Source organism: Epinephelus fuscoguttatus, linkage group LG20 (assembly GCF_011397635.1).
Source record: "Epinephelus fuscoguttatus linkage group LG20, E.fuscoguttatus.final_Chr_v1".
NCBI classification, from domain to species: domain Eukaryota; kingdom Metazoa; phylum Chordata; class Actinopteri; order Perciformes; family Serranidae; genus Epinephelus; species Epinephelus fuscoguttatus.
In genome coordinates this window covers 8147089-8160347 of record NC_064771.1, presented here as the reverse complement: position 1 = coordinate 8160347, position 13259 = coordinate 8147089, and the positions used below count along the sequence as shown (strand labels likewise).

Genomic DNA, 13259 nt, shown 5'->3' with positions numbered 1-13259 from the left:
AGACAGCGAGGGGGGGAGCGGGTGGGTTGAGAAAGCCTGCATACCTTTAGCGTTAGCCTGTGCTAGCATTAGTCCTCCCCACATCAAAGCAGTAATCAGCCGGGGCCTTTGAGAGTGTAAAGCCGCCTGCGCTCGGGCTGAATGGATGGGGAGTAGGAGCCGCGAGGAGCCCGGTCGATGGCATTGATCGAGCTCGCCATCTGTATGTTTGAGTGTAAATCTCTCTTTCTCCCTTTTCTCTGTTACACACTCTGTAGTGTCACCTCACATACCTGAACTGACAGAAAATGTTACACTGCAAGTCAAGGAAAAAGTCAAGTGTGAGTGTGTTAAGTTGACTTTGGAGGAGTCCAAATGTAGATAAGCATTACATCCTGGTTACTGTGGTGAAAGTAAAACAAGCTCTCTCTACTCTTTAAAGCTGTAGTTGGTAACTTTTATTAAAAAAAACATTTTTTCACATTCGCTGAAACTGTCACTACATTCACACAGCACTAAATCAGACAGATAATCTGTGACATTATCTTGTAGCTTTTCTAATGGCCTTACTGCATGTTAACTGCCTCCACCTATTGCTTCTAATGACATTTGCAAGAATTCACGGTGTCTGAACAAGGACAGCCAATCAAAGCTGAGTAGTCTCTAAAGCAGCTGTCATTCATGTTACATTCAGTTACAGCTCGCAAACTTTGGTCAAAGTGTCAGCGCTGATCAAATTCTTTTACTGCATTGTCTAATTCTCTCCTCAAATGCTGTCAGCAACATATGTTAGTGTGCTATTTGGCTACAGAATGAGAAAGTATGTGACTTGGCCCCTATGTTGGACACAGTTAAATGGGAGTACCAAGCACCGCCCACTTTCTGGTCTAACTTTCTCATTTAACAGCTAAACAGTACACTGTAATATGTTTATAAAAGCATCTGAGAAATAGGCAATGCAGTGACAGAATCTTGATTCATATTTGATCAGCACAGCCTAATTTGACAGTCTGACCACAGTTCACGGAGCGATTGACTTGAATGACAGCTGTGTTAGAGACACCTTGGCTTTGATTGGTTGTTGCTGCTGTGCCACAGTCTGATTCTAGTTAATGCCGTTAGAGGCAGAAGGGACATGATTTTTTTTTGACAATTTTTTGTCTCATATTTTTTTCAGAATATAGTGACAGTTTCAGCAAAGAAGACAAAATTATTTTTATTAAAGTTACAAGACACAGAGCATATAATACTGGGGTAATCTCCAATTCACTAAATATGAGAAATATTTAACTGAAACATTAAGGTTAATGGCATTGAAGCATATCACAAGAAGAAAAAGACCACACCCCACAACTTAATTACAAAAGTAGAATTTAGGTAATAGGAAATTTGAATGATACTGTGCATGATAATTAATTTGCAAACCAGGTACTTCTCTCTTAGTTGACAGGTGAATGCTCAATTTACTATTTTTTCCCACTTAAATTAAATGAAATTCAATAAAAAATGTAAATTAAATTAGAACAATGGAAGCAGTAGATGCAGAGATATCCTCATTTTTCATTAGGCCCAACCATGTCTTTCAAAGTCCATGCCCCCAGGTTGTAACAGGCTTGCTCTCTCTCTGACATCATCAGGATTATTTTCTCATAAGAAATCTTCAAACTGTATGGAGAACCACAGAACAGAGACAAAATGTGTCATATAATGGTTGTCAATATATAATATATATAATTGTCAAATGATACAATACATTTTTAAAACTCAGCTGAAGCTGAAGTATTATTTCATCCTGCTTCCACTTTATTCTTTCTACAATAGTTTGGGTTGTATTGCAGATCATTGAATGTTTTATTCTATTTTTATTTCAACATGTTCTTCAAAAGTCGGTTTTTATCTCACAGCTTCAGTTTCCCAATTAGTGATTGCTTTATTTCATAATACCAGTTTTAAAACATGAAGAAAGGTTGGTCCCCTTAAGTGCAATTTATTAGCACATCCACAAGTGATGTTTTGAGCTAATGCTCTCCATCAGCCTAATACATTTTTTTCTCACAAAGTCCCAGCTCTGTAGTGCATACTGTTTGTATACAGTATATACTAATCTTTATGGTGATATGTGCAGTATTGGACCTCAATCAGACTGCACTTTCAAAATGCCACTGTCAATTAGACTTCACAAATTGACAGCTAAATGGTTGTCCAAATAGTTGAAGTGCTGTGTGCTGGGGGCAGCTCTTACATTTTCTTTGGGTATTGCATTGTGAGATGTATTGTTGGTATGCACACTCAGGAGCGAATTCACAAAAGGATTGGGTCTGTAATTCTTAAAGCACTTGCAAAGGGTGAAATGCACCCCTGACTGCACTGCCAAGCAAATTCTGTATTGGTGCTCCTGTGCTATTTGCACGTATTGAACTGAGGTAATATACAGACATTTGGTGCAAAATTAGCTCCTTTCTATGCAGATCAGTGCTGATAGCCATACACAGTTAAAGTGAAATTATTAGCATCTTAAGAAAGTTGGTGGTAACTGAAGCACACTGACAGACTGGGATATTAAATCCCAAATATGGTTTCTCTCTTCCTTACCTGAAGTTTTGAGGAAAGCCTCTACACCTTGTCGGTCAGGACCTGTAGGTCACAGTCTGAAAGTTTCAGTTTTCTTTTTGTCTCTGCCATTGTTCTACATACTGTGTGCATTTATACTTCTCCACATAGATTTCCAGTCAAATGCATAAAAAAGGTAAATTGCAGTCATTTGCAAAACTTCATGGGCATGTTTGCTCTTAAATATCATTAGCATAATATCTTCTGTGAATAAGTCCTCGACACGGCAGATAGCAGTTGCAAGTGATGCACAATTCATGGTGCCATCAGCAGCCGCAATCCATTCTTTGTGAATTGGCTGTTCTGAGTATACTTCATTTTGCCGCTTTTCCAGTATGAGCACACAGCAAATCACAAGACCGTTTCTGGTCTGACTGACGAACTGACTGACTTTATGATGAAAAGTGACTTTATTACATTAATTGAAACAAAACAGTAACATCTCATAATATGTAGCTGTATTTGGAAAATGAACTGTATTATTCATCATTCATATTTATATAATAGATACAGACAAAAAAAACCTATCTGTATTTACTATTTATTGTACTGTTATATTTGTTTATATATTTCACAGTCTTTTTCATTGATTCAGTATTGAACTCTTGTGCTCTTCACAGACATTATACAACCACTAACTGCTAGTCCCAATGACAAGTGGACTGTTGTTTCAAATACGTGAGGTGGCCCTTTAAGTGTGCAAACACAGAATAATGAGGGTGCAGATATCTGTCCTTCCAGAAGACCACTGCTGTCATTTATTGTCGCCTGTGAACAGTGTACTAAGCTGCTGCGCTGCACTGCAGTGCATCACACTACACTGTCATTCTGCATCACTTTATATTCACCATAAACTACAACATTAACAACAAGATGTTGTAGACTGAGTGGCTCAGTGCAGTGGCCCATGAAATTCTACATTATCCTGTAAAAGGGTCAGTGTTTATGTGTATACCATGTCTTCAGTGTCCTTCACGTGTAAACAAAGGATAATATAACATTTCATTCTGTATGTGTGTGTTAGGTGGTGCAGCTGGAGGAGCTGCTGGCAGTGCGTCACTCTGTGTTTGTGATCGGGAACGCAGGCACTGGGAAGAGCCAGGTGATGAGGTCACTCCAAAGGACTTATCAGAACATGAAGCGCAGACCTGTGTGGGCGGACCTCAACCCAAAGGCTGTGACCAATGATGAGCTCTTTGGCATCATTAACCCGGCAACCAGAGAATGGAAAGATGGTGATTACAGAGTCTTGCAGAAACGTTGTTTGATTAGTACAAAGTGTCCAATAACCTGAGTCAAAAAATCCAAAATGTCAACCCCTTCTTTACAGGCCTGTTCTCTAGTATAATGCGTGAACTGGCGAATGTCAGTCACAGTGGACCTAAGTGGATTGTTTTGGATGGAGACATTGACCCAATGTGGATTGAGTCACTCAACACAGTCATGGATGACAACAAGGTGTGAGCAAGTTGAGCGTGTGAGTGTGTGTAACTGTGTGGAGTCTTTTATTCAGTATCAAAATGACGAAGGTTACACATTTTCACTGTTACTAAGTCAGCATTCAGATATGAAAATATGTGGTTGACTCATCACTGATGCGAGAGAGTTGTAAACTATTTGTACTCTGCGGATGATAGGATAAATGACAGTGTGTGCATGTAATGCTAAGAATAGTGGAAAGAGCTGATAGCAGGTGGCATAATCCAGACTAAGACGGTGTAAAAGGCACGAAGAACACATTCTTCTTCAGTCATATCTACGTGCACTGTTTGGAAATATGCTGTCTGCTTCTGTTAGGTGCTGACTCTAGCCAGTAATGAGCGGATCCCTCTGAACCCTACCATGAGGCTGGTGTTTGAGATCAGCCACCTTCGCACTGCTACCCCCGCTACAGTGTCTAGAGCAGGTAGTCCTTGCTTTTCTTTCTTCATCTCATTCTTTTACTTTGGCCTTTATGACAATATTAGGCTTGTATTTTGGATTTATTTTCCATTTCTAATATATACTTTATTATTTTGTTTTATAACACAGTAAATGTGTCAACCATGGCCACTCACCTACAAAGGATGATATACTGTACATAAAGTCCCAATGCAAGCGTCAGGCGCCCTGTGTCTTGGCAATTCATATAAGGGACAAACATACAGGAAGAACAATGTTCTTGAACAGTAGGGCAAATCAATATATTGTTTAAATTTAAGTTAACTTTTAGTTATGAAGAGCTGTAGCTTTCTTCATCTAATATGTGTTAGATATCCCACTGCTTGCATAAATAATTGAATTATAAAATGTGTCAATATTTGACAAGCTGGGATGAGAATCTGTTGGTATCCCATTTAGTCCAGCACTCTTCTGTCTTTTCTTTCTGTAATCTTAAGTGTAAGTCACAGGTTTCATAATGCATATGCTGTGTGTCAAATCCCAATATACTCCCAAGACCAAAAGAGTGTGAGTGTAATCTGTCATTAAGTGCCCACGTTGGTTAAATAATGGAGCAGCCATGCATAGTCTGCCCTCACTTGACATTGCACATGTTGTCCGGGGATTAAAGGGGGTCCAACAACACATTTTATGCCCTGGGGACCCCCAATGGATGAATCCAGCCATGGTTGCAGCTATTGTATGTTCTATTCCTTGTTTTCTGTCTAGGCATCCTTTACATAAACCCAGCAGACCTAGGCTGGAACCCGCCAGTGACGAGCTGGATCGACAGGCGGGAGGTCCAATCAGAGAAAGCCAACCTGACCATATTGTTTGACAAGTACCTACCCTCTTGCCTGGATGGCCTGAGATCAAGGTAACACGGCTCCTCAGCAGCTCTGTGTCACTGTCAAACGACATTCTCACAGTGATATCCGGTTGACGCGGGATGTTGAGATGTGAGATAACATGGGGAGGGACTGTGCAAAAGTGGGCGTGTTGGATATTAGTAAACAGGGTCTGACTCAGAAGAATTGGATTCCATCCTGCATTCTATTGTACAGGACCACTCGCCTCCTCCAACACCTCCATCACCACTGCTATTGGAGCAGACAACAAAAACAGGAAGCAGAGGAGGGAGACAGAGAGGAGGAATATTTTGTCCTCACTGTGAGGCCAATAAATCCAGAAAATGCACCACTGTACAGTCCCACCGTGCCACAGAGCTTATAGATTTGTAAACAACAAACAACTGAATTTCATTTTGTCCAAAGCAGCTTCTCTGTTCAATCTTTTATAAAAGGCTTGTTTCAGTGCAAAATAAAACCATAAATTATTTTCTTATTTCAGCACACTAGCTATTTAAGTACTTAATGAGGAACAGAAATCAGTGGTAATGCTTGAATCCAGTGATGTAATGTGTCTGTGTTTGCTCAGGTTTAAGAAGATCATCCCTATCCCTGAGCAGAGCATGGTCCAGATGCTGTGCTACTTGCTGGAGTGTCTGCTGACACCAGAAAACACCCCGCCAGACTGCGCCAAGGAACTTTATGAGCTCTATTTTGTCTTTGCTGCTGTCTGGGCCTTTGGGGGAGCCATGTTCCAGGACCAGGTACTGCGTGGGCCTCTGGGCATGTGAGACGCTTACTAAGTGGTTGCATAAAGAGGGAAAAAGAATAGGACGCAACTGAAACAGCTGAATGATTTTTTTTTTCTCTGCTCATAACTCCTTTTTTGCACTTGCATTATGGGCATTCCTTGCTATTATTCAAGCCCCGGTGGCTCTTACGCAACTCAACTTTGTGTCTCTATTTATGAGAAGTCATTTGAAAGTTATTTTCAGTTGAAGAAATGGCAGGTTTGTGAAAAGGCAGAGATCCCCATCTGAAAATGAAGTGGACTCCATTCCCGCTCAACAACACACAGGCTGGCTGAATTTAAATCAGCAGGAGAGCCATGGCGAGCAGTTGCTAAGCAATCCAGTTAGCGCTGTACAGTAAGCGCGTCCATCTAAGTTATGGGATAAAACTGCTCTCCCCTCGGTACAAATGTACTCCACTTTATTTTCCCATCACAGATGCATTTAAATGCTAAGTGGTTTTATTGACTGGAGAGTTGGTAGTGAATAGAGGAGACAGGTACCAAGGGGTGGGGAGGCAGGGAGGAAGGCGAGGAACTGCCAGCCAGTAGGTGATGAGGCTACTCCACTGTCTAAATCAGACAGATGGATAGATGGGCCTGCCATCTCTCATTTTCTCCCCTTCAACTGCTGTGGCTGTATCTCTATGTTGTTGCCATTTATTTGTCCTCTGGTTTGTATTCACACCAGTGTAAATCAAACGCGCAGATCCATAGCTACTGTATGGGGGAGAAAAAGCAGAGAGGAAGTCATTTTAGAGTATTGACCGCTCGCCTACCCTCTGTGTCTCTGCGTGTGTTCTCTGTGTGAGTGCAGCTGGTCGACTACAGAGTGGAGTTCAGCAAGTGGTGGGTGGCCGAGTTCAAAACCATTAAATTCCCATCCCAGGGCACTGTGTTTGATTACTACATCGACCCCGAGAGCAAGAAGTTTGAACCCTGGTCCAAGATGGTGCCCAAGTTTGAGATGGACACAGATACACCTCTGCAGGTACAACAGGTTGTTTGAGAGTATGCAAGCTGTTTGCAAGTATTTGGTGGGAATACACAGATTTTATTAGCTTGGCTTATTCCTAAATTACATAACAATATTTTGATAATTGATTAACACTTTGAAAAGACAGTTTATTGTCATTGTATGTTGACTATCTTTGACAAAGTTTGTGTTAGATCTGGGACCTTGTGATAAGTATTTTCATTCATATTCACATTTTACAGGTAAAGCTATTAATTGATTATTAGAAACAAATATTTTAGGCATTATTAGTTTTCAAAATAATCCTTAGTTGCAGCACTAATACCCTGTAGTATATTAATGCCTTAACAGGGATTGTGCAGATACCATATTTTTATATGTTTAATATACATATGCATGTTTGTTTTCCATGTGCAGGCATGTCTGGTCCACACTACAGAGACCATTCGGGTTCGTTACTTCATGGACCGCCTTCTGGAATGTCGTCGGCCCGTCATGCTGGTGGGGAATGCAGGGACAGGAAAGTCTGTTTTGGTTGGGGACAAACTGGGATCACTGGATGCAGAGAAATACATGGTTAAAAATGTCCCCTTCAACTATTACACCACGTCTGCTATGCTCCAAGGTAGGAGCCATGTATGGAAACTATTTTCTTTCTGAATGGCTTTGTGCTCTTCCAGTATAATCAAATGTCTTAATACTGACCTGCGACTCTTTTCCTCTAAACTACTGCATAAATATGCCCATTCAATTACATCTTTCTTTGTTAATTTCCCTTCCTCCCTCCTTTCTTTTTTCCTTACTTCCACCTCCCTCCTATGTGTCTGCTGTCTGCTCTTCTGTTCCTCTCCTACACAGCTGTGTTGGAAAAGCCCCTTGAGAAGAAAGCAGGGCGCAACTACGGACCTCCAGGCAGCAGAAGACTGATCTACTTCATAGACGACATGAATATGCCCGAGGTGGATGCATATGGAACAGTGCAACCTCACACACTCATACGCCAACACATGGACTACAACCACTGGTAGGGCTCTGTCATTTACATGCGGCAATGCAATATGTATGTATGAGCAAATGCAAGTACACGCCTGTGATGTTTAAAGAGGGAGACATTATGCATAGACTGTGTATTTCAAGGTGATTTCTAGAAAGTATCACATCAGCAGTTGGAGTGTTCCTCACTTTAATTGCTTAAATGATGGACAGTTTCAGGCAATTTCTCAAGGTATTAACATAATAAAGGATAATTCAGATAATAGAGTGCCAGCAGCTGATAGGTATAATACCCTAATAATTCTACTGAAATTGTCTTTAGTATTCAGACAGATCCCTGCCTCAGTATCAATATGCTACAACTTTTATGAGTCAAAAGTCAAATGTGAGTGCAGGGTTGTATGATTCCCCTTAAAAGGATTTTGTTGCTCATCTCTCTGACACAGTGAGGCCATTCTGAACATGGTTCCACTGCGTCAGACACAGGCTGACTGGCTTAGACACGGTCAGCCCATTAGAGATATGCTGGGAGGATTTCAGGTATGAAATTGAGAGGAAGGAGGATGCTACTGAGCTACGCCAGCTTAAGTGGGAGCTGAGGCGTCTATATCGGGGAATGTATGTGCATGTGTGTTGGTGTCTGTGTGCATTCAAGACTGTTAAATAATGTTTTTCTTCTGCCTGTTGTCCGCCTATGTGTGTGCGTGCGTGTGTGTGTGTGTACATTCCCAGGTATGACCGTAATAAGCTGCTTCTGAAGGAAATACACAGCGTTCAATACGTGTCCTGCATGAACCCCACAGCCGGCAGCTTCACCATCAATCCACGACTGCAGGTACACACACACACAATTACACACATACAGCATGTCCTCACAGCACATTGTGTACCACTGGTTATGCAACACTGCAGAGGTTACATATGCACTAACTCCTCTTGCACATGATATCATAGATAATTTTTCTTTATATTTGCCCTCTATTATTAGATTAGGTGACATGTTGTGCCTCTCTACACTGATTTTTTTATTCATTTGTATTTTTTAGGCAAAACTTTGCATCATTACATTGTTTGTTTTCTCTGAGTTTGTTTGTTCATGTGCTCGTTCATTCGTTTCAGCCATTTAAGCACAGTTGATTGGATTTAGATGAAACTTTAACAAGAAGTCTCAACATTAACTTTCAGCATTTAGGAAATGACATCGGTTTGCCTGAGGGTGGTGGCACATTATTTGCTTGTTCATTTGTTTGTGCATATGTTGGTGCAGGAAATCAGACTCATGTGATGAAGCAAGACTTTGGAAAAAAGAAAAACACAAAAAGTTGGATGCCACAGTAATTGTTCATGTGTTTTTGAACCAAGCCACTGTGGTATGTGAATACCGGTTGCACTGCGTGACATCTACACAGAACTGACTACAATGATATTATTTTTTGCATATTGGTGAACGACTTCTCATATCAAAATTACAAAATTACAAATTATTGTCAAGACTCCCACAGTGATTAAGGTCTGGTTATGTTTAGGCAGTTAAACCCACTTTTTTAAAGGATAAGGCTGCCATTAAGTTACATTTTTTTTAATTCTACAAATCCTATCAAAAGGCCTAAACCATGTTTTGATTCATATCTCCATACTTTTAAACTTTACCACTTTAACTGTGGCTTTTTTCCACAAGTCCATTGCTCCTTCTAAAGATCTAAGTCTTTTTAAACAAATCACAAATCTACAGTAAAGTTTCATTTAAAACAGCTTGGCATTGTAGATTTTATGAAACAGGAGGAAACATTGCATTTGCTGGATACTGTTTTTAGCAGTGGATTAATGCACATTTGGTGCTCTTATGAGTATTTGTGACAGCTGGACAGTGTTTGTTGGACTGGCTCAAAATAATCTACAGTGTGTGTGTGTGTTCGTGGTAATGAAGGAACATGTCACCCAGTGCAACAGTGTGGCTCACTGATGGGTTTTTAGTGCTTTTTGGACAATGATGGAGCTCTGTGGTGCAGGGGAAGAATATATATCAGGCTTTGGATATACACACAGTACTTGTTAGTGGGATTTGTTGACAGTTAGACAAATATAAAATATTTCCAGCCTTACCCTTGATGGATGGAGCAAAGATCGCTCTCATGGTTTCGAGAAACCAGCTTTGACTGTTTGGGATGCAAATCGTGGTCTCTGCATTAAAGTCGCACAGTCTGTACGCCCAAGCATTCATCCAATAAAGACACTTTTTTTGCAACAACATACTGCTACTTCTGCCTTTACTGGTGGGAGGGAACAGTCATTAACATGCCTGCACAGTGTCACTTGTCAGGGGAGCATAAACATACAGTACATTGGGTCATTAAGCCATTTGTACAAACAGTTGGTGTTGTAACTGTGGGTACAAGAGTCACATTGGTCAGAATGTGGGACAGGCTGGCAGCCCAAATCTATTTGGCAAATCTAGATTAATTTTAGAAAGTCTGGGTAGCAAAGAAACATGAAATGCAATTTTTGCAGTTCATATCCAAAACCACATTTGGAGGTGGTTTGAAATGCAATTGCCGTGGCTGCTCGAGTCTGATTTCAAAGTGACTTTTGCATCAATCGCATCACTACGAATGACAACCTCAAATGTAGAGTGATGTGAGTGCTGAGCAGAATCCATGCTGCTACAAGCAGAGCACTGTAAAGGACTGTCACTAAAAGATCTGTAACAGAGACCTGATACGGCTCAGGTCCTTTCCCCTCACCAATGGGATGTCCTTGCCCTAACCATGTTGGCGTACGCCAAACTCCAACCATCTTTAGACATTTGTAGAACAGATCAGGTTTCTGGTATGAACAGTATGTGGGCAGGCGACGACAGACGATTTCTGCATCAGGAGTTGACAGCATGATTGCTTGGAGGGTGAAAATGATTGACCTCCATTTCTCAAGCTTATACGTTGAAAAGCTGCATCAACCAGTGTCTACATTGTTACTGATGGCAACGTCATTACCACAGCAACCCATGCAGATATGTCTGGATGCATAAATCCAATCTGACCACTTGGGAATAGTGCAGACAGTCTGTCTTCCTGATCAGTTTTGAGAAACAGATCATATTGGCCTGCAGTCTGAACACAGACAATGAGTATTACTTCCTACATTCATCTACAATTACTGTGACAGTAATTCAATTCATTTGTTGCATGAATTTATATAGCTCAGAGTTAAATGTGGGTCATAACAAAATATATTGTATGACATATATTCATAATCAAATTTAACTTCATTGTCCAAAAGAGAAAATTGATTTGGTTAATTGTGCTTAGGGGTCAAAATAGTACAAAAAAGTACAATAGTACAAAAGATGAGAATACATGAAATACAGTGCTCCTGCCTGTACATGCTCTTTTCTGATCTGCTCACGCTCACACACACATGGACACGGGCACACTCTCTACCTCACACACACACACACACACACACACACACACACACACACACACACACACGACGACAAAAAGATTCAATTAAGAAAAATAAAGTGTAACCAAATGTGTTGAAGTATTTAATGTACACCATTAGATCTGAGGACAAAGTGAGAGATGTGCAAACGGTTGAGCAGTGGCAGCAAGTGTTGATTGCACAGATGACTGTGGCTGTTAAATGCTGTGACAGCAGCAGGAACAAAGGAATGCTTCAATCTCCTAGCTTTGATCTCACGTTGTAATATTCTGCCTTTATAACTCAATTCAAAGTGTATCTTATGTAAAATAAGGTCACTATGAAGCTGTTCTTCTGATGTCTGTTCAATGCCAAGTCAAACACTTTGTAATACTGACATGTAAAAAGTTGAAGGACATGAAAGTTTAGATTATGGACGGCATCAATTCCTATTCCTGGGTTTTTAAACATGAGTTATCCTCACACCACCTGTTAACGTTTACTTTCTCAAAATACACATCAACCATTGAATTTTCAAAAACCTAACAATGCTGAGTCATGAAAACGTTGATGTGGCTGAGGAGACTTCCATTTGTGTGCAAAGTGTACAGAACAGGTGATACGGGCACTCCTGTACTTATTCTAGGAGATGACTAGTTGAAACTTAGAACTTAACACCTTGGCTGCATCTTAAGTAAAGGAGTATTTGATCCACAGTTAGGTTGCCATTGACATTGGCACTTAGCTTTCTTTGGGACTGACATTAAAGCCACAGGATGGTAATAGTCCATTTTAATTACATAAGGTAATTTAGGGACATTGTCCGTATCTGACCACCTTTGAACCTCAGTGATTCACTGATCAGCACACACCTTAACCGTCCTGCTTGTGATCCCGTCAGGGCTCATAGATTTTGTAGCCTTTGGCAGCAATTAAGCAAATTAGGCTCATCCTAAACTGCCTTCCAAGTTGAGTGGACATGAAAATACAATACACTTTGTTTTTGTGTGTGTGTGTGCGTGTGCATGCAAGTGTGTGATCGTAGAGAATTATCAGAAGCTGGAATACTATTATAATCAAGTATACAGTAATTGATCTTCAAACTATGATATACTAGGGATGTAATGATGTATTGAATTCTGGGATATTGTGATGAACAATGTGGGACTGACTGACAAAATCTACCACTATATTACTTGGTTATTTTGCTAGCTGTGTTCTACTATTTCTCCTTGTCAAAAATTGTCAGGGCTTAACATCAGTGTTTGACTAGGGCTAGTAAACTTTGTGCTTTGGCACGTGGAATGCCTTATGTGCAGTTGTCCAATCGTGTAAGTGAAAAATAAATGTTATGTATGTGACATTATCTGATAATGAACTATGTACTGTGTTGCAAAGCAGTGTTTTCCCAGCTGAGCTGCATGTACAAGAGTGTCTCACCATCAATCCTTGAGCAGGACTGATGAGGAAAATCATACATACTTGTCACAAACTGGCTCAGAGTATGTGACAATTAGGGAGTCCACACAAAAGATTTACTTAAAACAAGCTGAATTTATTAAACTAAAATTAACTTAATCAATGGAGTGTGTAGATCAGCAAAGTCAGTCATGAAAGCCATGCGTGGGTGAGTGTCAGATGTTCTGTGGAGGTGTTGAAGGTGCAAACCAAAACCAGAGATGCTCAGTGAATGTCAGCTGAAAGGAAGGGAGAGACCAAGTGA

At 40.5% G+C, this 13259-nt stretch overlaps 1 protein-coding gene across 1 annotated transcript in view; it reads left to right on the top strand.

Moving 5' to 3' along the window:
• dnah9 (dynein, axonemal, heavy chain 9) overlaps positions 1-13259 on the top strand; it is a 209517-nt gene that overhangs the window by 86660 nt on the left and 109598 nt on the right. Inside the window, exons 38-46 of the mRNA XM_049562910.1 lie at positions 3614-3824; positions 3920-4047; positions 4387-4495; positions 5239-5386; positions 5947-6121; positions 6965-7138; positions 7541-7748; positions 7982-8147; positions 8849-8951. Of these exons, the coding sequence (XP_049418867.1) occupies positions 3614-3824; positions 3920-4047; positions 4387-4495; positions 5239-5386; positions 5947-6121; positions 6965-7138; positions 7541-7748; positions 7982-8147; positions 8849-8951 (1422 nt within the window). The remainder of the gene's footprint in view (positions 1-3613; positions 3825-3919; positions 4048-4386; positions 4496-5238; positions 5387-5946; positions 6122-6964; positions 7139-7540; positions 7749-7981; positions 8148-8848; positions 8952-13259) is intronic.